Source organism: Mobula birostris, chromosome 4, assembly GCF_030028105.1.
Source record: "Mobula birostris isolate sMobBir1 chromosome 4, sMobBir1.hap1, whole genome shotgun sequence".
Taxonomy (NCBI): domain Eukaryota; kingdom Metazoa; phylum Chordata; class Chondrichthyes; order Myliobatiformes; family Myliobatidae; genus Mobula; species Mobula birostris.
The window spans coordinates 175,660,952-175,686,566 of record NC_092373.1 but is presented as its reverse complement, the minus strand read 5'-3'; the positions used below and the strand labels follow the sequence as shown (position 1 = coordinate 175,686,566).

The 25,615-nt window shown below is 49.2% G+C and overlaps 2 protein-coding genes across 8 annotated transcripts in view; one reads left to right on the top strand and one right to left on the bottom strand.

The window, feature by feature from the left end:
• The first annotated feature begins 1,801 nt into the window (after positions 1 to 1,801).
• On the top strand, positions 1,802 to 25,388 carry LOC140196777 (NLR family CARD domain-containing protein 3-like). 4 transcript variants are annotated; one of them, XM_072256551.1, is made up of 8 exons: positions 1,822 to 1,906; positions 4,607 to 4,758; positions 4,874 to 5,142; positions 12,272 to 13,955; positions 15,698 to 15,784; positions 21,890 to 21,973; positions 22,939 to 23,022; positions 24,898 to 25,388. In XM_072256551.1, exons 3-8 carry the CDS (start codon positions 4,968 to 4,970, stop codon positions 25,241 to 25,243), a joined length of 2,460 nt encoding a protein of 819 aa, XP_072112652.1. In that variant the 5' UTR covers positions 1,822 to 1,906; positions 4,607 to 4,758; positions 4,874 to 4,967; the 3' UTR covers positions 25,244 to 25,388. The 4 variants fall into 4 exon arrangements, 2 of the variants coding, with proteins under 2 accessions (XP_072112651.1, XP_072112652.1); XM_072256550.1 differs by lacking the exon at positions 4,607 to 4,758 and having other exon boundaries at positions 1,802 to 1,906; XR_011885810.1 differs by lacking the exons at positions 4,607 to 4,758; positions 22,939 to 23,022; positions 24,898 to 25,388 and adding an exon at positions 19,458 to 19,602 and having other exon boundaries at positions 1,802 to 1,906; positions 21,890 to 21,956.
• Positions 24,513 to 25,615, bottom strand: part of LOC140196776 (uncharacterized) — an 86,405-nt gene continuing 85,302 nt past the window's right edge. For all 4 annotated transcript variants that reach the window (XM_072256546.1, XM_072256549.1, XM_072256547.1 and 1 more), the window contains one exon: positions 24,513 to 25,609. The gene's annotated coding sequence lies outside the window, so the exon portion shown is untranslated. The remainder of the gene's footprint in view (positions 25,610 to 25,615) is intronic.

Below are 25,615 nucleotides of genomic sequence, written 5' to 3'. Positions count from 1 at the left end.
GTATATATGACTGTGCGACAGAAAGTCAGGGTAAAGGCTTTCTTAATGTTGCTGCAATGCCAGTGAACCTCTGGGCCAGAGACACGACCAGTAAAACAATGACACATCATTTGACTGGTCCCAGAGATGTCATTCAGTTTTTCTTCCTTTGCTTTTCTAAACCATGCCTTCATTCCTTTATTCTTATTTTCCTCGATACCTGAATTCCTCCACCCCTCAGTGCCCCACTGAGGAGGAATTGCCCTACTGAGGAGGAGCTGTCACATTGAGAAGATTGCCTCATTGTGGAGGAGTTGCTCCATAAAGGAGGAATTGCCCCATAGCTTTGCTGCTGCTTTCTCAATGTGCACTGCAATCACAATGGGAAATAAGGTGCAGGAAGTCTAATGGGCCAAGCTCACCCATGGAGAGGGGTGTGGTTGTGGTCGGTTAAATCGAAGGGATTGTTATGCTGTCTAGAATTGTGCAGCTGACACATTGGGACTGGGGCGGTGCGTACCCACATCCCCACTCCCAGGGTCCGGAGCTGTGAAGGCATCAATTAGCTAGGGTAGTTCAGCCCAATGAGTGGGAGCTCCAGCCTTGGTGCTACTCAGACACTGCCCAGCATCCTCTGCCAGTTAGAGGCTTCACACACCAGGCATGGCAGCAGTCTTACGTCCACACCTCAGCCCGCCCAAGTTAGTTGGCCTCAACGTCTGAACATCAATCCTCCCTCTTACAGGTCCACAGAATGGGTGTAGACTCGCACCGGAGCAAGAGGGTTGCAGCCCTGACTGTATGTCCATTGGTGAGAGGGTGGCCCATTGAAACTCAGCATGTGGAGGTGACAGTGTGCCCAGCTAGAAACTTCCTCACAACCATCTCAGCCAGAGCCCTCTGCCGATTCAATAGCTGCCGATGGTGAGAACTGCTTCCACTGGCCGAGGGACAGGAACACCATTCAGGGCTGTCAGCTCGGACACGGATCCTCTTCTTATAAGACACTGGTGAGGCCTCACCTTGAGTATTGTCAACAGTCTTGTGCTCTTAATCTTAGAAAAGATGTGCTGGTATTGGAGAGGGTCCAGAGGAGGTTCACAAAGATGATTCCGGGAATGAAAGGGTTATCGTACTAGGAACATTTGATAGCTCTGGGTCTGTACTCGCTGGAGTTCAGAAGGATGGGGGAGGGATCCCATTGAAACTTTTGAATGTTGAAAGACCTAGACAGAGTAGATGTGGAAAGGATGTTTCCCATGGTGAGAGGGTCTAGGACAAGAGAGCCTCAGGATAGAGGGGCACCCTTTCAAAACAGAGATGCGGAGACATTTCTTTAGCCAAAGGGTGGTGAATTTGTTGCCACATGCATCTGTGGAGGCCAGGTCCTTGGGTGTATTTAGGGCAGAGATTGATAGGTTGGTGATTGGACATAGCATCAAACGTTACGGGGGGGGGGCGGGGGTAAGGCCGGGAACTGGGGTTGAGAAGGAGATAGAAAAAAAGATCAGCCATGACTGAATGGCGGAGCAGACTCGATGGGCCAGATGGCCCAATTCTGTTCCTATGTCTTATGGGGTAAGTGTGGAAGAAGGAACTGATCTTGGCTAGGATGAAAAGCAAAGGTGATTTCAGATGCCAGCTCATCCGACAGTGAGGCGACACGCGGCTTCAGACGGGCAGCCTGCGGAATGTGGTGGAAGTGGGGCCGGACTGCCACACTCTCACCGCATGGGGTTTCGCCGGTGAAAGGGACGCCGCTCAATGGGAGGACAGTACTGAGGGAGCTCGGCTCGGTGGGAGGAGCGAGGGGCGGAGCCGGGGTTTCTGCTCGGGCTGCTGGAGCCGGATTCCGGGCTGCGGCGATGGATCGGGACCAGGGCGGCGAGAAGGGACACTGGGTGTCCGGGACAGGGGCGGCGGCCCGGTGAGTGAGCGGGTCCGGGCGGTGGTGGAAGGAGAGGGAGAGGGAGGGAAGAAGAGATCTGAATTTGAACAAAGTAAAGGCTTAAAACTAGCAACGGGCTGGGGGGGGGGGGTTGAGGTGGTGGGTCAGAGGAGCGAGGACGAGGAATTGAGGGGTGAGGATTAGGAGTGGGGTTGAGGAGCGAGGACGAGGAATTGAGGGGTGAGGATTAGGAGTGGGTCTGAGGAGCGAGGACGAGGCATTGAGGGGTGAGGATTAGGAGTGGGTCTGAGGAGTGAGGACGAGGAATTGGGTGAGGATTAGGAGTGGGTCTGAGGAGCGAGGACGAGGAATTGAGTGAGGATTAGGAGTGGGTCTGAGGAGCGAGGATGAGAAATTGAGGGGTGAGGATTAGGAGTGAGGATATACTGTGGCAGTGGCCAGTCACAATCTGCTGTTGGTGCGGGGAGACTTCCGACTTTTCAGCACCCACTTAACGGCCGCGTGTCCCAATGCCTACAGGATCTTGTAGTTTGAAATTTCTTTGTCGTTTTGTTTTGGGATCCTGTCTCTGACTCGAAACGTCGTCCCTCCCCATCAACAAATACTGCTCCACTCACTGAGTACCTCGAGCAGTTTGTTGTTGCCCCGATACGGGCGTTCCACTTCTTCGCCGAGGCTTTAACCATGTCCTTTCCTCTCAGTCTGGTACTCTCCTCCCACGACGGGGTCTGGCACACGGGTGTCTGTTTCACGGGTCTGAGCCTGGGTCAGAGTTAGGGTTAGGGTCAGGGTCAGGCAGTGAAGGTGGACCGGGTTCAGTACACAGAAAGGGTGCTGCTGCTATCTCGCCAGTGTGGTGAGATGTCTGCTTTCTCGGGAGAAAGGACGGCCGTCAGACCATCGGCTCTGTGCTAGGTGTCAGGTCTTGCTTTTCAAACGGACACATCAGAAGATGACAGAGAATTCCATCGGCGCCCGGGGGAGAATGCTTCTCATTTCCCTGGGTGCCATCATAACGTTTATTTATTTTTCATTTAAGGGATACAGTATGGTAACAGGGCCTTCCGCCCCAACGAGACCGCACCCATGTGTCTAATTGAACTACGAACTGGAATGCCTGTGGAAACCCGGGCAATGACAGGGAGAACCTACAGAAACTTCATACAGGCAGCGATGGGGATTGAACCCGCGTTGCTGGTGCTGTAATAGCGTTTGCTGACCGCTACGCTACCGTGTCGCCCTATTTACTGAAAGCTGTATGGTGCGGGGGATGGGGGGAGGTCTGCAGCTGACCTTTGTCTTGCCTCTCTTCCCGAGGTCGCTGGATTTACACTAGGAACGTCTCCTTGAGGAAGCACAGTTCGGTCTACTGTGAAGCTGGCGGGTGTAGAGACAGGTTTATGGATTGCCATGGCCACGGAGTGGGTGCAGATCAGAATTGCTGGAGGTCTGGTGCTAACTATTCCTGTACTACCAGTGAGCTGTGGTAGGACTGGGGAGGGGGAGGTGCCTCGGCAAGGGCAGAATCTCTCTGTGAGGCCAACCTGCAGCCACCTGGCCTTGTGTGAGGAGAGAGGCACTGAGAAGCTCTGTGAACCTTTGTGCAGGGGTTACCGACCTGGGGGTCATGGGCCCCTTGCTCAATAGCATTGGTCCATGGCATAGAAAGGGTTGGGAATCACTACCTTAGTGTGTCTTGTGGAAATGATGGCACACGGCATGTTGAGGCTCAAACCAAACTATCTTGGTACCACTCATTGGATTAGGATTATAGGGACAGATTAGAGAGCTGACCACCCACCTTCCCTCACATCTGGTTTCACCTATCATCCACAAGCTCGTACTCCTTCCCCTCCCCCAACTTATTCTAGCTTCTGCCCCTTTCCTTTCCTGCACTGATGAAGAGTTGTGGCCCAAACCATTGACGGTTTATTCCCTTCCATAAATGCTGCCCAACCTTCTGAGTTCTTCCAGCATGTCTTTTATGTGTTATCCACGCAGTGTTGTAGGGTAATATTTGGCTCTAGCTTGTTTCTGACCAGTACAGACGTGAAGGGCTGAATAGCCTTATTATGCATTGTAACTGTCCTGTGATGAGATCAGTAATCTGGACGAATATCTTCACTTATTCTGGTGACAACACTCCTCACCTTTGACCCTGAGGAGACACAAGGGATTACAGATACAAACTGCTAAAGGAACTCAGTGGTTCGAGCAGCATCTTAGGAGAGAAATGTTTTACTCCTGGTTTAGGGCTTAGACCCAAAGTGTTGAGAATTCCTTCCCCCCCCCCAATAGAAGCTGCTCGATCCACTGAGTTCCTTCAGCAGATTTTGTGTTAGTTCCCCAAACTTGCTTTCTGCAGCATCACTCCCACTCTGCCCTGTGTGACTGGGGGAGCTGGTGCCCATGAGCTGTGATATATGATTCCTTCCTTTGTACTGAGAGAGTGCTCTGTTGCTGATGGTGTCCCAACTGTATCCTTCCTCAACAAAACAAAGACAAGAGTTGCTGGAGATGTTAATCTAAGGAGAGAGAAACTAAACATTTCGGGTCAAAGGACCTTCAACAGAACTGGATCCTTGGCCCTACAGCTTCTATCGGCGGGTTGAGGGACCAAATAGAAGGATATATTTCTCGCCAAAATGCTGGCTTATAATAAAGTTAAAAACGAATTTATTATCAAAGTATACTACCCTGAGATTCATTTTCTTGCAGGCATTTACAGGAAAATAAAGAAGTACAATAGAATATATGAGAAAACTATACATGAACAAAGAATGACAAACAACAATATGCAAAAGAAGACAAATTGTGCAGACAAAAATAAACCAATAATACCAAGAACATGAGTTGCAGAATCTTTGGAAGTGAGTCTACAGATTGTGGAATCAGTTCAGAGTTGAGGTACACTGAGGGGGTTGTGCTTAGCTTTCTGTGAGATGGGAGCCCTGTGCTGACAGAACTTCTGCTTTGTGCTGGCAGAGTTCCTGCTCTTCAGCTGCTGAGGAGACAGCGGGTGGAGCTTGTCGAACAGCTGGAAGGGCGGGTGGATTGGCTCCTGGAGCAAGCCCTGCAGATGGAGCTGGTCACCAAGGATGACTATGAAGACGTGAAGTACGTGCCTGGTCCCCGAAGGAGAGTCCGCACTCTGCTCGACATCATCGATCGCCGTGGGGAGCTGGTGGCCAATGAATTCTGCTCCCTCTTTGCGAAATCTGAAGGTGTTGAGGACAGGAGTATTGGGACAAGCGGTAAGTGAAACTGTGGTTGAGTGAAGTTCTGCCGGGTGTAATGAATAACTTGCAGCAACATCACAGGCATATAACATTCAAATGAGTAAGATAAATAAACCTATACAAAAATTATTTTAAAAAGGCACAATTGGAACGGAAAAGACAATGTAAATTTGTCAGTACCTCCAGTTGAACTCTGTCTTTTTGTGTGTTTCCCCCTACCTGTTTTGTGCTTCTGTTCCTGCTTTACTCCAGCCCCTGTATTACTGAGTACTCTGTCTCTCACCTATTTCTCATTATTACCTGTTTTGCTGCCACACCTGTCTCATTGTGCTCCACCTATCATCCACCTCTCTGTTTATTGCTCAGTGTATTTCAGTCCTGTGTTTTCACCTGTTTGTTGCCAGATTGTGCCAGTGAATTTTCCTGAGCCTCCCCAGTATTTGTATCTGTACTCTGTCCATCTGAATATTGACTCTGCCTGATTTTAGTTTTTGGATTTCTCTGGATGTTTTAATCTCTGCCTGAACTTTGATGCTGACTGTGTTTGCACCTTGGGATCTGTTACTCAATTAATATCACTGTGCACACAGTACTGGGTCTGCGATTGGATCCCTGCTCCAGTGACCTGAAACCATTGTAGTGCAAAATGGTCCTAGTGCTGCATGCTATACTGAGGGAGTGATTGGAGTTAGTGCAGATTGGTTCAAGCGCTGAATGGTTAAGAGAAAGGAGCTGTTCTTGAACCTGATGCTGTGAGTCTTCAGGTTTCTGTAGTTCCTGCCTGACGGTAGCTGCAAGGAGATAGCACCACCTTTCCAGGGTGGAAAATCTTCTCAAGCTCTGAAGGAGTCCAGTTCTGTGCAGGGTGCTTTCACATTTACAACAGATATGAGAGACATAAGACAAAGGAGCAGAAGTCAGCCATTCAGCCCATCGAGTCTGCTCCACCATTTTATCATGAGCTGGTCCATTCTCCCATTTAGGCCCACTACCCCACCTTCTCACCATAACCTTTGATGCCCTGGTTACTCAGATAGCTATCAATCTCTGCCTTAAGTACACCCAATGACTTGGCCTCCACTGCTGCCCGTGGCAACAAATTCCATAGATTCACCACCCTCTGACTAAAAAAATTTCTTTGCATTTCTGTTCTGAATGGGTGCCCTTCAATTCTTAAGTCATGCCCTCTTGTACTAGACTCCCCAACCATGGGAAACAATTTTGCCACATCCACTCCGTCCATGCCTTTCAACATTTGAAATGTTTCTATGAGGTCTCCCCTCATTCTTCTAAACTCCAAGGAATACAGTCCAAGAGCGGACAAATGTTCCTCATATGTTAACCCTCTCATTCCCAGAATCATTCTAGTGAACCTTCTTCTAGTGTACCCTCTCCAATGTCAGCACATCCTTTTTTAAATAAGGAGACCAAAACTGCCCACAGTACTCCAAGTGAGGTCTCACCAGTGCCTTATAGAGCCTCAACATCATATCCCTGCTCCTGTACTCTATTCCTCTAGAAATGAATGCCAACATTGCATTCGCCGTCTTCACCACTGACTCAACCTGGAGGTTAACCTTAAGGGTATCCTGTACGAGGGCTCCCAAGTCCCGTTGCATCTCCGAACTTTGAATTCTTTCCCCATTTAAATAATAGTCTGCCTGTTTATTTCTTCTGCCAAAGTGCATAACCATACACTTTCTGACATTGTATTTCATTTGCCACTTCTTCGCCCATTCTTCCAATCTATCCAAGTCTCTCTGCAGACTCTCCGTTTCCTCAGCACTACCGGCCCCTCCACCTATCTTCGTATCGTCAGCAAACTTAGCCACAAAGCCATCTATTCCATAATCCAAATCATTGATGTACAATGTAAAAAGAAGCGGCCCTAACACGGACCCCCGTGGAACACCACTGGTAACCGGCAGCCAACCAGAATAGGATCCCTTTATTCCCACTCTGTTTCCTGCCAATCAGCCAACGCTCTATCCACGTATGTAACTTTCCCGTAATTCCATGGGCTCTTATCTTGTTAAGTAGCCTCATGTGTGGCACCTTGTCAAAGGCCTTCTGAAAATCCAAATATACAATATCCACTGCATCTCCCTTGTCTAGCCTACTGGTAATTTCCTCAAAAAATTGTAATAGGCAGGATTTTCCTTTAAGGAATCCATGCTGAGTTCTGCCTATCTTGTCATATGCCTCCAGGTACTCTGTAACCTCATCCTTGACAATCGACTCCAACAACTTCCCAACCACCGATGTCAAGCTAACAGGTCTATAATTTCCTTTTTGCTTCCGTGCCCCCTTCTTAAATAGCAGAGTGACATTTGCAATCTTCCAGTCCTCCAGAACCATGCCAGAATCTATTGACTTTTGAAAGATCATCGCTAATGCCTCCGCAATCTCCACAGCTACTTCCTTCAGAACACGAGGGTGCATTCCATCTGGTCCGGGAGATTTATCTACCTTTAGACTATTCAGTTTCCTGAGTACTTTCTCTGTCGTAATTGTGACCTCGCACACTTCTCTTCCCTGCCACCCTTGAGTGTCCGGTATACTGCTGATGTCTTCCTCAGTGAAGACTGATGCAAAATACTCGTTCAGTTCCTCTGCCATCTCCTTATCTCCCATTACAATTTCTCCAGCATCATTTTCTATCGGTCCTATATCTACTCTCACCTGTCTTTTACTCTTTATATACTTGAAAAAGCTTTTAGTATCCTCTTTGATATTATTTGCCCAGCTTCCTTTCATAGTTAATCTTTTCCCTCTTAATGACCTTCTTAGTTTCCTTTTGTAAGCTTTTAAAAACTTCCCAATCCTCTGGCTTCCCACCAATTTTTGCTTCCTTGTATGCCCTCTCCTTTGCTCTAACTTTGGCTTTGACTTCTCTTGTCAACCACGGTTGCATCCTTTTTCCACTAGAAAATTTCTTCTTTTTTGGAATATACATGTCTTGCACCTTCCTCACTTCTCGCATAAACTCCAGCCACTGCTGCTCTGCCGTCTTTCCCGTCAGTGTCCCCTTCCAGTCAACTTTGGCCAGTTCCTCTCTCATGCCACTGTAGTTTCCTTTACTCCACTGAAATACCGACACATCAGATTTCGGCTTCTCTTTTTCAAATTTCACAGTGAACTCAATCATGTTATGATCACTGCCTCCTAAGGGTTCCTTCACTTCAATCTCTCTAATCACCTCCGGTTCATTACACAATACCCAATCCGGTACAGCCGATCCCCTAGTGGGCTCAACAACAAGCTGTCCTAAAAAGCCATCTCCCAGACATTCTACAAATTCTCTCTCTTGAGATCCAGTGCCGACCTGATTTTCCCAATCCACTCGCATGTTAAAATTCCCCACAATTATCATAACACTGCCCTTCTGACAAGCCTTTTCTATTTCCTGTTGTAATTTGTAGTCCACATCACTGCAGCTGTTTGGAGGCCTATAAATAACTGCCATCAGGGTTCTTTTACCCCTGTGATTTCTGAGCTCAACCCATAAAGATTCTGCACCTTTCGGTCCTATATCACCTCTTTCTAATGATTTAATATCACTTCTTACCAATAAAGCCACGCCTCCCCCTCTGCCTACCTTCCTATCCTTCCAATACACTGTTTATCCTTGGACGTTCAGCTCCCAGAGACATGCATCCTTTAGCCACGTCTCAGTGATGACCACAATATCATACCTGCCAATCTGTAGCTGTACGACAAGATCACCCACCTTATACCTTATGCTGCGTGCATTTAAGTATAACACCTTAAGGCTAGTATTTGGTACTTTTTGCTTTGATTTCACTGCAACTTTATTGCACTGCAACTCATCCCAATGGCTACAAATTTTCCCCATCACTTGCCTGTCTTTCCTGACATCTTTACTGCTCACTATCTTAGATTTATTTCTGTTTTCCCCTTCCTCCGTTCTATCACTCCGGTTCCCATCCCCCTGCCAAATTAGTTTAAACCCTCCCTAACAGCTCTATTAAACCTTCTTGCCAGGATATTGGTCCCCTTCGGGTTCAGGTGTAACCCGTCCATTTTGAACAGGTCATACTTCCCCCAGAAGAGATCCCAATGAGCCAAGAATCTGAAGCCCTGCCCTCTGCACCTTTCTTTCAGCCATTAAAAGATAGAGTAAAAGACAAGTGTTTGAGACAGTCAAGAGTTGTGTGTCAACTTCCTAGAGGCTGCTGAGGGAAAATTTGTGCATGCTGAGATTAGATAGGATGAGATATGGCAGTGTGGCCCTATTGCTGGAGCTAATCTTTGTGTGGACAGGGGTGAACTCAGCCTGAAAGACAGATCTCTGGAATTTGTTTAGAATAATCTGTGCAAACAAGGAGATTGCAGAGCTGTTTCATGAGAGGATTGACCCAGGGCAGGGTTTCATCAAATTAACAATAAGGGGAATGAAGAAAATAATGGGACTGAAGGGTGATCAACACAAGATATTTTGCTGATGCTGGAAATCCTGAGTAACACACACAAAATGCGGGAGCAACTCAGCAGGTCAGGCAGCAACAATGGAGGGAAATAAACAGTTGACATTTCGAGCTGAGGTGCTTCATCAGGACTATATGTTTCGTTTACATTTTTACTTCAGATGCTGGGTTATGTGCCTATAGTGCTGCTGCAAGTTGCTCATTGAGACTGAAGGGTCATTTGGGCAGGACTTTGTGTGAGAGGTAGAGTGGAGTGTCAGCTCTGTGGCATCACTTGAAATGTAATATCATGGGGTAGAAATTCAGGTACCCGGGTTTGGCACAAGGTAGGCACCACACTGTGTGGTGGAAGTATTAGGCGAGAGAGGAATCAGGAGATTGAGCAAATAACGGCAAATAGGTCTTACTGAGTACTCAACCCTGAGGATCACAACTTTGCACATTAAAAAAGGATTTAAAAAAAACAGGTGATGGTTGCAGAGGACTGAGTACGTGGGAGAGAAGGGTTCTACAACACTCCCCAGCTGGAGAACTGGAAGTACTGACAGAAAGGTAGAGAGGCACTGGAGTGCAGATAGATCCACCAGAATAGGTCCTCAGCGAGGCCAGATTACAGGTATCCTTCAGAACCTCCGGCTAACCTGCATGGGGAGAGAACTGCTCAGATTATTGGTCATCAATTCATTATTGTCCCATGTACTAAGATACAGTGAAAAGCTTGTCTTGCAGGCTGTTCATACAGATCCAAATCATTGCATTGAGGTAGAACAAGGTAAAGCAATAACACTGCAGAATATGGTGTGGAAGCTACAGAGAAAGTACAGACAAACAAAGTGCAAGATCATAACGAGTTAGATTGAGAGGTTAAGAGTCCATGTACAAGAGGTCCATTCAACAGTCTGGTAACAGTGGGTGGAAGCTGTCCTTGAGCCTGGTGGTATGTGGTTTCAGGTTTTTGTATCTTCTGCCTAATAAGAGAGGGGAGAAGAGAGATAGTCTTTGATTATGCTGGGAGCTTTACTGAGGATGCGAGAATTATAGACAGAGTACATAGAGGAGAGTGTGGTTTCCATGATGGACAAAGCTGTTTCCACAACACTGCCGTTTCTTGCCATATGAAGCCATTATGCATGCAGATAGGATGCTTTCTATGGCACATCAATAAAAATGGTAAGGGTTAATGGGGACAAGCCAAATTTCTTTAACCTCCTGAGGAAGTAGAAGTGTTGGTAAGCTTCCTTGGTCATGACATCTATGTGGTTGGACCAGGACAGGCAATGGGTGATGTTTATGCGAGGAATTTGAAGCTCTCAATCTCAGCAGCATTGACATAGACAGGGAACTATGCACCCCCATTCCCACCCCCTCCTGAAGTCAATGACCAGCTCGTTTGTTTAGCTGATATTGAGGGAAATGTTGTTGTCGTGTCACCATGTCACTCTCTGTCCCACTCCTGCACTCCGACTCGAATTAGTTGAGATATGGCCCACTACGGTGGTATCATCTGAAAACTTGTACCTGGAGTTAGAGCAGTTAGAGCCACACAGCCATGAGTGTACACGGAGTAGAGTAGGGGGCTGTGTGCCATGGAAAGCATCCTATCTGCGTGCATAATGGCTTCATATGGCAAGAAACTGCAGGGTGTTGTGGAAACCGCTTTGTCCATCATGGAAACCACAGTCTCCTCTGTACTCTGCCTGTACTTCTCGCAGCTTTAGTAAAGCACCCAGCATAGTCAAAAACGATCTCTCTTCTCCCCTCTCCCATCGGGTAAAGCCTGAAAACACATACCACCAGGCTCAAGGACAGCTTCTACTCACTTACCAGAGTCTTGAATGGACCTCTTATAGAGGGACTCAACCTCTCAATCCAATTCGTTATGATCTTGCATTTTGTTTGTCTGTACTTTCTCTGTAGCTTCCACACCATATTCTGCAGTGTTATTGCTTTACCTTGTTCTACCTCAATGCAATGATTTGGATCTCTGTATGAATAGCCTGCAAGACAAGTTTTCGCTGGTATCTTGGTACATGGCAAAAGTGTTGAGAATAATCTATGTGGAAGTGTTGCTGCCTAACCTGCTGGGGGACAGGCACCATCCCTCCAGGTCAATAGTGAACTGAGTTCACTCTGCTTCCATGCACGAGGAAGCCGGTCTAGAGCTGGAGGTGTCGGAGGGAGTGGTCAGGTGAGGAGTGTGTGAGGTAGTGACTTCTCCCGCATTACTCTGGGATTGGGGATCTCAAGGCATGGATCAAGGTTCTCAGTACCAGGGTGGCCCTCCCCTCACAGAGCTGTCAATTGGGCGGGGTGGGGGAGTGGATGAAGGGGTGGTGTGGGAATGGTTGGTCGGTGGGAGAGGAATGGACTGGGGGTGGGGAGAGATGGAGAGGATTGGCAGGGGTAAGGAGAGTGGAATGGGAGGGAGAGAGGAGTGGGGAGGGGAACGATAGAGGAGGGAGGGGAATGGAGCAGTGGTAGGGGGATTGGGTCAGAGGCAAGGGATGGGGGAGTTATATTGGGGTGGAGAAGGTGGGAGAGATGGAGTGGGAGGTGGTTGGAAGTGGGATGGGGGTGATGGTGGGGAAAGGGAGTGGGTGTGGTCTAGTGGCTGCTAGAAGATGGACCTCCCTCCCTCTTCTCCTTCCCCTGAAGCATCTCAGTCGATCCATGACCAGGACTTTGTGTCTCCGCAGAACACCGTGCCGTGGTGAAGAAGCACCGACAAGTTCTGCTGAGGAGGAATGAGTCAATGGTGTACTACAACTCGAGGGCAGGCGAGAAGGTCTACCTGCTGGACCAGTTCACTGAGCTGCTGTTGACCAATGGGCACAGCAACGTGGAGCTGAAACAGCACGAGCTCCTGTCGCTCGGCCAGCAGCGCATTGAGCTGCAGGAGCGCGGGGGCCCCCCGTTTTCCATCCTGCCCGAACAGCTCTTCCAGCGCCTCACTGACAGGAGGGCCCCCAGCAAGGTACTGCTGACCGGCATGGCCGGAATTGGCAAAACAGTGCTGCTGCAGAAGCTGGCCTACGACTGGGCAAGCGGCCGGTGTCTCCACAACTTCCAGGTGGTCCTGCAGCTGACCTTCAGGGACCTGAACCTCGCTGATAACCCAGTGACCTTCAGGAGGCTGGTCCTCAGGAAGAACGGCCACTTGGCCAAAGTGTTGGATCTGGTCTTCGAGGAAGCGCAGGCGCTGCTGGTCATCTTGGACGGCTTCGATGAGTTCAAATTCTGTGCTAGTGTGGATGGAGATTGTTATGTCACGGATCCAGACGAGGAGGGCCAGCTACCTCACATCGTCAACAGTCTACTCCGGGGAGAGCTGCTGCCCGGGGTGTCCGTACTCTTGACCAGCCGTCCCACCGCGGTCACCTACATTCCCGTGGAGATAATTGACCGCTTTGTGGTCATCACAGGGTTTTCAGAAAAGGAGATCAAAGATTTCTTCCTGAAATATTACCAGGACCAGAATCTCGGCAACAGGGTCTTTGGGCTGGTAAAGGAAAACCATTTTCTCTTCACTCTGTGCTTTATCCCTGCCTTCTGTTACATCGTGTGCAGTGTGTTGAAGGATGAGGGAGCGGTGGACCATAAGCAACCCAAGACGATGACCGACATTTACAGCCGGTACCTCACCATGCTGCTGAGGCATCACTCCCGCCCCCAGCTGGACAGTCCGGAAGATCTCACACAGATGCTTCGTAACCTGGGCAGGCTGGCGTACAGCAAGCTGCTCCAGCATGAAACACTCTTCTACCGGCATGAGCTGCAGACTCACCACATTGAGCTCAGTACCTTTGTCAACAGTTTCCTGGACAGAACCTGCATCCAGGAGCCGGACTGTGTGGAGGACGTCTTCTCCTTTGCGCACTTCACCATCCAGGAGTTCCTGGCAGCTCTGCACTACGTGTTAGAACCCCGCCCTCTCCCGGACATCATGGACACAGACACGTGCAGTGTGAGCTCGGGATACTTGGATATCTTTCACCGGTTTGTCTCGGGCTTGTTGTCAGAGAGAAACCAGACCTTGCTCTCCAAGCACCTGAAGCTGGGGGATGTCACCAAACTAGAGGTCCACCACCTGTGGCTGCTGGAAGGCATTACAGAGAGCTGTGAAAAGGGCTCCAGTATTTTGAATTTACTCCACTGCCTGTTCGAGCAGCAAAACCCCTCTCTAGCAGAGAGGCTAACACCCAGGAGTCTCCATATTCACATGGGGGACAACATAATTTGCCCAATGGATCTGAGTGTGCTGCAGTACTTCCTGGACCTGCAGATTGGAGATGTGGTGGAACTGGATGTGACTGCCACCAATATTAGTGGTCTGGGCCTGAGGACCCTCCAACCCTATCTGAAGCACTGTGAGAGCCTGTGGTGAGTGTTCCTCTCAAAGGGTGAGCCAACTTGTGGTTGTCATCACTAGTCCCTCATGTCTCCAAGCAGAGGGACATGCAGCTAGTGGTCCTGCTGGCTTTGCACAAAGATCTCCCATGGCCTTGATTCCGGTGTGAACATATCAACCAGTCAAAGAGCTTCGACACCAGCGATGCTATGGTCCTCTCTTCCTCACAGCAGCTGCTGAGAGTTAGGGAACCTGGGCCAGCGAGGGTTCAACTGATAAGATCTGGCAATACTGGATTCTCTCAACTCATCTAATAGTTTCTCCTCCTCCTAGAAACTAATTGGCTGCCTATCCCTCGGTCTACCTCTGTACATGTATTGGCTTTGAACTTTTGAAGATGTCTTCATCTCACCAATCCTAAAAATCCAGTTTTGGGGGTTGAAGTTCATCTCCCTTCTGTTTCTTGCATCTGCTTTGTTTTACTTCCTGGAACATAGAACAGTATAGCAGAGGAACAGGTCATTCAGCCCTCAATGTTGTCCTGAATTAAACAGCCAACTAATCTACTCCCATCTGCTTACACAATGTCCATATCCTTCCAATTCCTGCTCATTCATGGGTCCTCTTGAAGATCACCATTGTTTTTGCCTCCACCACCAATTCCAGCAGCACATTCCAGGGCACCCAGCACTTTGTGTTTTAAAGAACTTAGCCTCTTTCAGCTTGAATGCATACAATCTGGTATTAGACATTTTAGCTCTGGGGGAAAAAGATACTGACTGTCTACTCTGTCCATGCAATTCATTATCTATAAACCTCTATCAAGCCTTTCTTCAGCTTCTGCTGCGCTAGAGAAAAACAAACCCCAGTTTGTCCAACTTCTCCTGGCAGCTTGCTGGTAAACCCCTCCCGCACCTTCTCTAAAGCCTCAACATCCCTGAGTGATCAGAATTGAATGCAATGCTCCAGATGTGGCGTAACTGCAGTTTTATAAAATTGCAACGTAACTTCCTGAATCTTGAAGTTAATTCCTCAACTAATAAAGGCAAGAATGCCACATGTCTTCTTTACCACCCTCTCAGCTTGTGCAGCCACTTTCACAGAGCTATGGACTTGCACCCCAACATCCCTCTGCATAACAACTCTATTGAGCTTGCCATTAACACTATACTAATATTTACATTTAATCCATTCAATCTATTCTTCCCTGGACTCTACTCTGATTTTTCCTGCACTTTTAGAATATTAACCCCAAACTTTCCTCTACGTTTCCCTTATCTCTATTTTCCCTCCTTTTCTTTTTCCTCTTTGACTTCCCACATTCTTTCACTCACATGTCCATTTTTCTTTTCCTCTCTCCTTCCATTTCCTCCTCCCTCTCTTTCCCTTCCCTTTCTTTCTCTCACCCTCCCTTCTCTCTGTCTGTCTCTCCTGCTTTTACTCTCTCTCCACCTCTTCCCCCATCCCTTGCATCTCTCTTTCCTTCCAGTTCTCCCTGTCACTGTATCTCCTGCTGTGACTCAGAATATCTTGAATGGATAGTGGGAACTGGTTCAGAGAGGTCTTTCTGATGGGGGCAAGGTTTGCCTGAGGGGCTGACTGTCCTTTTGTTCCTTTTGATTGTGTGAAGGGTGGTGCTTTGAGAAGGGTGGGGGCAGGATACAGAGGTGTACGTTTTGGACTGGGCAATTTTCATTCAATGAGATGACCGGCAGAAATCAGATGGATAGTGGAAGTTTCAGACATGCCTCGTTTTTTGTCTCTGAATTATTAGGTGTGGGGAGAACAAATTGGATTCTGAAGCAATTCACTTCTTGAGTGAGCTGTTGAAATCCCAAGACTACAGGCTGAAACTTCTGGGGTAATTACCAACCTTTCTTTATGCGCTGAAGTGACTGACAAGTTGGAGATGGGCTGGAAGATGTCAGAACAGGAGCCTTTAGCGTGCGGATTGGCAGCATCCTTTATTGAAACCCATATTGGTGACCCAGAGGCCCAGGGGTTCAGATCTCCAGGGTTACGATAGCCTGGGGACGTGGAACACAAAGGCTATGCTGTGTGGACTCTGGGCAGTAAGGGTCTTTGGTGAGGTTAGACAAAAGGTGTGGTTAAATGGATTATGATAGGTATGGCAATTGTCCCGTATCAGACCGCAAAGCATTCCAGTGTGTGGTGAAAACTACCCAGTGGATTATCAGCACCCAATTGCCCACCATTGGGAACATCTACCATAAACGCTGCCTGGGCAGGGCAAAAAGCATTATCAGGGTTGCATCTTACCTTAACCATGGGCTTTTTACTCTCCTCCCATCTGATAGGCACTACAGGAGCCTCCGCTCCCGCACCAGCAGGCACAGGAAGAGCTTCTTCCCTGAGGCTGTGACACTGCTGAACCTCATCACAGCGCTAAGCAGTATTGCACCCATATTGTACTGTCTCAGTACTTTTATATTTGTGTGCTGTAGCACTTTTTATTTGCAGTTATTTTGTAAATAACACTATTCTTTGCATTTCTGGTCAGATGCTAACTGCATTTCATTGGCTTTGTATCTGTACTCGGCACGATGACAAAAAAGTTGAATCTAATCTAATCTAATGGGATCCATGCTGAGCACAGTTGCAGCAGACCTGAGGCTGTACGAACTTTGGGTCAGACTGATGAGCTGGAGTCTGAGCTTTGGGCGTGAGTATCAGGGGGTGAGGGGAGGGGTTAGAGGAAGAGATGGAATGAAATGGTGTTGTGAATCAATCGCACCTCCTCGATGAACTACAGCAGAACCAGTTAGTCAAGGCAACCAAAAGGGTATCACAAGTGAAGCAGGTGTGGAGATCCAGAAAGTGCATCCTCAGCCCTTGTACTTGTCCAGCAGGTTTCAGCTTCTATGCAGCCTCTGTGGATGAGAGCAGGACAGGGACCGGTGATGCCGTTCCACACAGTGAGGAAGAAAGGGGAGGGGGTAACAGGGAGAGTTTAATTAGGGGGTAAAACATATCCTGCAGTTGTGAATGGATCCAGGAGGCTGTGCTCCGTGCCAGGGAAGGGCCTCTTTCTGGAGCTGGAGGCGAGAGAACTGGTTGGCACGTCCACATGGGGGCCGCTGGAGGGCGGGACAAAGAAGGGGGTTCTGGTGATGGTGAGAGAACAGCTTGGGTCCAAGTTAACCACTGAAAGCTGGCAATCTCTGGGTGGCCAATGGTGTCAAAGATTACAGACAGATGGGGAAATAAATCAGCCATGATTGATTGTGGCTGGGGAGGGAGGAGGATAGGATACAAAGGGGCTGCTCCTTGAGTTCTGGCTGCATTTCAGTCCCACACTCCTGATCTTTGGTCACTCGATGGGGGAATATCCTGGTCATGTTGCTCCTGGACCTGAGCGAAGTGATCATTCACAGGTCCAGTCAGCGGGCAGATCGAGGGGTCTGCCTGGGCCAATTGTCTGCCCTTCTTCCTTGGTTACATCCATGTCGTGTGTTCCTGGAGAGAGAGTACACGGTATCCTTGGGTACACTGGGGGCTTTCTGGGACCAGTGGGTGGCAAAGGAGCTCAAGTTTGCTTTCGGTAGACACGACCGAGTTATAATATGAAACCTTTGAATGTGGAGTATTAAACTATTGTAATAGTGTGCCATAATCACTGTATAAACTCCTTTGGAAAAGGGGAAAAGAAAGGGAGAGTTCCCATGGAACAGCTGCACTTGAGATGGATTGGAGTCAGAGTTCGTTAATTAGAAAATTGGGGCTGTAGGTGAGTTAGACGAATGGTGGGGGGGGGGGGGTGGATCTGATTGAAACCTACTGAATATTGAAAGGCCTGAATAGAGTGGATATGGGAGGATGTTTCCAGTAGTGGGCGAGTCTAGAACCAGAAGCCACAGCCTCAGAATAAAAACACAACCCTTTAGAACAGAGATGAGGAAGTTCTTGCCAAAGAGTCTTGGCCTGAAATGTCAACTGTACTCTTTTCCATAGATGGTGCCTGGCCTGCTGAGTTCCTCTGGCCTTTTGTGTGTGTGTGTTGCTCGGATTTCCAGCATCTGCAGATTTTCTCTAGTTTGTGAGGAATTTCTTCAGCCAGTGGGGATGAATCTGTGAAATTCATTGCCACAGATGGCAGTGGAGGCCAAATCATTTGGTATATTTTAAACAGAGGTTGATAGGTTCCTGACTAGTAAGTGTCAACATTTATGGGGAGTAAACAGGAAAATGGGGTTGGGAGGCAAAAATGTATCAGCATTGATCAAAAGGCAGAGCAAACTTGATGGGGTAAAATGGTCAAATTCTGCTCCTATGTCTTATGGTCTTTAAATGAAATGGTATGGCAGGAGGTGGGAAATTTAGAGAATTGAAGAGAAAGTACAGGGCATGTTGTATAGGGAAGTGAGTAATGATGGCCAGAGATTGCCAGCAAGGGACAGAGGGCACAGACAAGCCAGTGAATGATAGATGTCATGCTGTTGACGCAAGTCAGAACTGCTATAGTTACAGAAGGTTCAGTGAGGAAACGAAAAGAGGAAACATGGCAGGATCAGAGGAGAATGACGTGGCACAGAAAGCAATCCAAAAATAACCTCCAGGCAAGGGAAGAGAAGGAAGGTTTAAAGAGAGAGGTGGAACCGAGACGTGTTAAAAAGGAAATCCACTTGTAAAGTCAGAGAGAAAGCTGTTCACCTTGGACCTTGCATCAGTTTCAGCGAAGGAGAAGATGCCTTCGGAGTCTCAGCAAGGGATGATGTGTTTGAAACTCTTCGTGATCTGAAAGCTGATAGTACAGAGAGTGTACTGAGTAGATAAATCCCCTAGTCTAACCGCGATGCTTCTCAGTTTGCTGATGGCAGTATGGAAGGGTTTGTAAAGGTCCTGGCTGTAATGTCGCAAACATCTGTAGATCCAAAGATATTTCCTGAACATTGGGGAAAGGCAGCTGCACAAAAAATGGCGTAGTGATGACTGCAGTAACTGCAGATCAGTCACAGGGGGCAGGGGCAATTTTGTAAAGTATTAATACAAGCAAATTATAAACACAAGTGATTCTGCAGATGTTGGAAATCCAGAGTATCACACACAAAATGCTGGAGGAACTCAGCAGGTCATGCAGCATCTATGGAAATGAACAAACCTTCCCGATGAAGGGTCTTGGCCTGAAATATCTACTGTTAGTCCTCTCCATAGATGCTGCCCGACCTGCCGAGTTCCCCTGCATTTTGTGAGTGTTACTTTGGACAGTAAAATTAGGGAAACAGTTCATAGATAATTAGACAAGTGCAGCCTGATTAGACAAAGGCAATGTGGATTTAGGAAGCAAGAGAGGAGAGGCCTGGTGTTAGAAGACAGGAAAATGGTCAATGTTGTTCCTTTGTTTATGAAGGGCAACAGTGATGAAGTAAGGAACTAGACACTGTTGAGTCTTACATCAGCGAGAGGGAAATTATTGTAGAAAATATTAGGGGTTTATTTGGGAAAACATACACCTATTGGAGATGATTGATAAAACTTGGTTTAGGCCACATTTGGAGTATTTTATGCAGGTCTAGTCACTACATTACAGGAAGGATGTGGAGGCTTCGGAGAGGCTACAGAAGAGGTTCACCTGGATGTTACCTGGGTTAGAGGATATGAGCTATCAGGAGACATTGGACCCACATCGATTATTTTCTCTGGAGCATCAGAGACTGAGAGGTGACCTGATGGAATTATTTAAAAGTTTGAGTGGAATAGATAGGGTAGATCGAGTCTTTTTCTCAAGGTAGAAATGACGAATACTGGAGGGCATAGCTTTAAAGTAAGGGTGAAAGTTTAAAGGAGATGTGCAAGGCAAGTTTTGTTTTACGTAGACAGCGATAGGTACCTGCAGTGTGCTGGCAGGAAAGATGGTAGAAGCAGATGCAATAGCAATACTTAGGAAGCACGTAGACAGACACGTGAACAGGTGGGAAATTGAGGGGTGCGGCCCATATGCGGGCAGATGGGAACAGTTTAGATTGACTTCATGTTCAGCACAGGCAAGGTGGGCTGAATGACTGTTGAAGAAAAATAAAACTTGACTGACTTCAGAGTGTGTCTGGATGAAGCATCAGTCAATGAGAGAATTGCAGATTGATGTGATTGTTATGAACTCTGATGGTCATGGAGTGAAAGAGGCTGGAATGAGGGAGATCAGGCTGGGTGTGAGGAACTGATGGTGGAAGATGGTTTGTCAACCAGAGGAAAGTGTACAGGAGAGACTCCCCGGGGTCAGTGACAGGGCTGTAGCTTTACTAATTATAAACTGAGAGCCCACTTTATTAGGTAGCTCCTGTGCCTCATAAAGTGGGCACTGAGTGTACATTCGTGGTCTTCTAGTGCTATGGCCCACCCACTTCAAGGTTTGGCATGCATTCAGAGATGCTCTTCTGCACACCGCTGTTGTAACACACGGTTGTCTGAGATACTGCCGCCTTCTTGTCAATGGAGCTTGTGAGGGGATCTGAGGGAGGTGTGAAGAGTCATGAAGGGGCAGGTAATGACGGGCTTTTTCTGATGGTGTAGGGTCAAGAACTGGGGGGGGCGGGGGGATGTAGAATGGACGCGGTGATCTGAATGTGAGCAGGAAAGGCGCGCTAGCTGGGCGAGGAGCACTCAGAGGGGCCAAAGGGCCTGATAGAAATCAAAACAGGAGCTGGGTCAGCACCTCGAAGGGCAGTGTGCTCCTACACGATGCCAATATGTAACAGCTCCTCTGTTACAGCCATCCTGTGAAGGCTTTTGTTCCATTTTCCTCTGCATTAGGGAACATGGGGTAGGAGGAGGCCATTCAGCCCTTTGAGTCTGCTCCTTCACTCACTGGGTCCTGACGTTCTGTTACCCAGTCCCTTCACCTTGTGACAAAGCCTACCCGATACAACTAAGATTGTGGGCTAACACAAAACACTTCTGCAGTCGCAGGGTATAAATGATCATCTCTCACGGTGATAGCTGAAGCTGCAGAGTGCATGTAGGGATCTCTTCCTCCCTGTTTCACACTAAAGAGCTATTCCCTCATCTACTCACTCGAGTAAGGTTACCGATGGAAGGACGGTGTTCACCGACTCCGCTGTTGACATAGAAGGGCTACAATGGAGTGCTACCCCTGCTGTGCCCAGCCGCCATGTCACTCACTCCCCTACACACATCCTGGTAGATAATGGATAATCCCGTCACTTGCCCCCCGCTAACATGACTGCACTACGAGTGCCTGAGAGATCGTTGTGATCTCAGCCCGCTGTAAAGTCCCGAAAGGCCCCGAGCTCTTTTTTTTAAAAACCTCGCGATGATTGCAAGCTGCCGAAAAGTTCTGAAAGGCACTGACATGCTGTCGTGTAGAGGGGAGAACGGGAGAGGAGTGGGGTACGGAGGGAACACAGGACAAGCTTGCTCCTCCTGCTGTGGTTAACGATTTGATGGGTGGACCACGATGGCGTAGAGGTGACTGTGTTGTGTGTGGCGCTGTGGACCAGCAGATTGTTCCAACGCTGCCGAGACAGTGATGTGAATGTGCATATGCTGGACGTCGGGCTGGCTGATAGGTTCGGTAAAAAGCCAGATCAAAGGCAATGTGGGATTCTGATGCCCAGCTTCACCCGGTCCAGGTGAAGGGTCTTGACCTGAAACGTCGACTGCCCATTTGTCCCCACAGATGGTGCCTGGGCCGCAGGGTTCCTGCAGCAGTGTGTTGCTCCAGATTCCAGTACCTGTTGTCTCTTGTGGTACAGTCTCAGTGGAAGGGTCACCCTGTAGGTCAGAGATGAGAGGAGGGTGGTGAACCTTTGGGAACGGCCGGCCAAGCAGGCTGTGCGAGCTCAGTTCAGATGGAGAGTGATGGACTTTAGATGTGGGGTCAGTGAGAGAAAGTAGCAGTAGGGTAGAATGGTGAGCACACTCTGACCGAGTGAGGAGCTGAACTGCCCGTTTCTATTTAGCTGTTCTCACCTCTGCCTCTCTCTAACAGCCTCGGCTGGACCAACATTGGGAATGAGGAGCTGAGGGAAATCTGTGATGCACTGAAGGAGAACAGGACTCTTCAGGAATTGTGGTACCTCTCCCATACATCACACTGTTTACTGTATCTTCATCTATGGTCAGCACGGGCCAGATGGGCTGCAGGGCCTTTTTCCACACTGAACAACTCCACGGCTGTAATCATGTCTCTCTTCCTGGTTTACCTCCTGACTCTGCTCACCTCCTGATGTCGGACTAACCATTGATCTAAATCTAACCCACTGTCTTACACAATGAGCCAACTATCTGTCTGAAAACAAGGTGCTGGATGAAGTCTGTCCAGGTGGAGGGCCTTAGCCTGAAACATCGAATGTCCACTCCCCCCTCCGCAGGTGCGGCTCAACCTGCTGACCCACTCTGCAACCCTGTCTCCCTCAGATCCCACCGTCAGCCCCCAGAGGCTCCATCTTCCTCTCACCCCAACCCTCCCCTCTCCACTGACACCACCAGCCTCCCATCCCCCCCCTTTTTTTCCTCCCTCTGTCCCTCTGACTATACCCCTTGCCCATCCTCTGGGTTTCCCCCCCTCCCCCTTTACTTTCTCCCCGGACCTCCTGTCCCATGATCCTCTCGTATCCCCTTTGCCAATCACCTGTCCAGCCCTTGGCTCCATCCCTCCCCCTCCTGTCTTCTCCTATCATTTTGGATCTCCCCCTCCCCCTCCCCCTTTCAAATCTCTTACTAGCTCTTCCTTCAGTTAGTCCTGACGAAGGGTCTCGGCCCGAAACGTCGACTGTACCTCTTCCTATGGATGCTGCCTGGCCTGCTGCGTTCACCAGCATTTTGTGTGTGTTGCTTGAATTTCCAGCATCTGCAGAATTCCTCGTGTTTGTGACTCCCTCCACCATCTTGTTCTCTACTCCAGATCCCATCACCTATGATCTGTTGTGTCTCCATCTGTCTGTTTAGTCTGTGCTACTGCGGTCTAGTCTAGTCTAGTCTCCCCTGGTGCAGACTGCCCTCCCGGTGTCCAGCTGTGAAATCTGTTGTGTGTTTCAGGATCGAGGGTAGCAATGCCGACTACGACGGGATCTCGGCCTTTGCTGCAGTTTCCTCCAACAATTCCACCTTGAGGAAAGTTGTGTAAGTAGACGGGTCTTCAGTGTGTTAGTCTCGGAGCTCTGCCGCACAGAAACAGGCCCTTCGGCCCACTGAGGCCATGCTGACCACCAATCATTTACAGTATTAGTAAATAGTAGTAGTAGTAGCTGGAGGTTCAAAGCAAGCCAGGCAGCATCTATGGAGGGGAATGAATAGTTAGTTGGCGTTTCAAGCCAACACCCTGATGAAGATTTCCAGATTCTACAGATTCTATCATTTACACCGATTGTACATTGACAGCTGGCAGTCAGGATTGATCCTGGTTTCCAGAGCTGTGGGGGTGGGCAGCAGAATTCAGGGTGTGGCATGGGGGCGGCGCAAACTATGGGTGATCGAAACAAAGCTGCAGATGCTGAAATAAACATCTGCCCTAAATCCTTCCAGTGTCGAGGTTGGCATTTCTACTTCCTTGGCTCTCTGCAGAGATGTGTCCGGGCTGTCCCTGCCTCAGTGTACCCCTGAGAAGCCAGGCTTTGGTCTCCCATGGAAAGTGTTTTCTCTTGGTGCATCATCAGGCACCTCAGTCTCATCCTCCTGTGTTCTCCGGGTGGGGACCCCCCCCCCCCGACCCCAGTCGTTCTCCCCACTTATGGGATCTGCCTTGTGTCGGCTGGGCTAGTGCCTGGCAGTTGGACTGAAGGCTGGATGGGTCCCATCGTGGGCATCGGCTGCTCTGAGTGAAGTGCTCTGATGTAGCAGCGAGGTGCAGGCTGCATTCACCATCTCCCCAGCTGCTTACCAGTGTGGAAGGACGTAAATATTGTGCTTTATTCTGTAGGCTGAGAAAAGGGAACTGGAATTTAAACTTCAGAGACTGCCCATAACCTTGGGTTCCTCTGGAGGGTCCCTATTGTCCTAGAGAGATGCAGTATGGAAACATGGTGACCATCAACCATACCGACAGCAGTCCCATTTCTCCCTACATTTCCATCGACGATAGGTTCCCCCACTCTCCCGCACACAAGAGACGGTGTGCAACAGGTTATAAAACATGCACACATTTGCGATTTGGGAGAAAACCCACGGGGTCACAGGGAAAACCTGCGAACTGCGCACGGACCGTGCCGGAGGCTGAGGCTGAGGCTGAGGCTGAACGTGGGTCCCTGGGGCCGACAGATAGCAGCACTACCTGCACCGCCTCGTTCAAGCAAAACCAGGACGCGTACGCATGGGGAGATCCCGCAGGAAGACTGACCATCGAGGGCCCGCCTCGGGACCGCCGGGGACAGCCCATCTCTGCGGCTCTGACGGTCCAGGGTCAGCTGACATGGGGGTGGGAAGATCAGGGCAGCTGTTCCCGAAGGAAGGAATCCGGGAAACCGGGAGTGCCAAAGAAACCAGAAAGAGAACGGTCGAACTGGGATGGTAGTGGCAAGGATCGGGGAATCGCGGGAGCGCAGGGTAGGGGGGCAGATTCTCCAAAAGGCTTGCTGCAGGGCCGAGGGGTTCAAAGTTCAAAGTAAGTTTATTCTCACAATATGTGCTGTATATGTCAGCATATACCATGCAGATTCATTTTCTTGCAGCCATTTACAGAGCAAAGAAATACAATAGAATCAATTGAAAACTACAAATGAAGTCAGAGAAACAACCATTGTACAAAAGGAGCCACTGGGGTCCTACCCATGGTAGAAAACGGTAATCCAAGTGAGGAAAGTGGCTGTCCAGAGTCTCTCATCTCCTCTCTCTCTCCCTCCAGGTGTTCGGGTTGCTGGGTTAATTGGCCGCTGTGAATGATAGGAATGTGGGGGAATAAAATGGGTGGTTTAGGGTCAGCATGTGCTCGGACAGCTGAAGGGCCTCTGCCTCTGCTGTTTAACTCTCCCCCAACCTTGCGCCTGGCTTGCCTGTTTCCAGGGTCATCGGCCACGGCCTGGAGGAGGAGGACGCGGCGAGGCTGAAGCAGGAGCTGCCGCCCAGCGCCTCGGGCCGGATTGTGGCCTGGTTCTGCGATGACTACCAGCAGTGGCAGGGCTGGTGCGACTGGGTGTGTCAGCGGAGCCGGACCTGCGCGGACGAGAAGCTCGTCCAGTTCCTCAATAAGATCTTCCGCCACTGTGCCCACTGGCGGACGCTGCCGTGGATGCCGCAATGGTGCGCGGCCCTGTGGGAGCTGTTGCAGCAACGCATCAGCAAGTGCAGGATCGCAGAAACCCGCAGGAAGTTGCAGAAACTGCAGGGGACCATCGGGCTGTACTGCTGAGGGATGGGGAGGGGGGGTCAGACACTGAACACCATCTGTTTGATTGGCCCTCATGTGGTTCCTGTCAGACTTCATCAAGCTCCAACACCTTGAACCAGGACAGTGGTGATGGGCTGAATGGTCTCTCCTGAGGAGACAGCAGGGAGGGGAAGCTCCCTTCCCAGAGATTGGGGGCGGGGGCGGGTGGGGGAGGCAACAACAGGTGGTCCTCTCAGATGATTGGTGAACGCTGACCGCACGCACACTGCCATCCCTATATTCACTTTGATTCCCTTTGGTCAATATATCCGACGTTTCATCCGCTGGAGTTTTCCTTCAGGTGGGTGGAGCAGGGTGAAGAGCATTCCCGGAATCCGAAATCGCAACCTGCAG

Excerpts from the sequence above, each read along its gene's own strand:
- LOC140196777 (XM_072256550.1), top strand. The coding sequence starts at position 1,845 with ATGGATCGGGACCAGGGCGGCGAGAAGGGACACTGGGTGTCCGGGACA. Across the intron at positions 5,143-12,271 it reads CAGGAGTATTGGGACAAGCG|AACACCGTGCCGTGGTGAAG; the intron begins GTAAGTGAAACT and ends GTGTCTCCGCAG. Across the intron at positions 13,956-15,697 it reads AAGCACTGTGAGAGCCTGTG|GTGTGGGGAGAACAAATTGG; the intron begins GTGAGTGTTCCT and ends CTGAATTATTAG.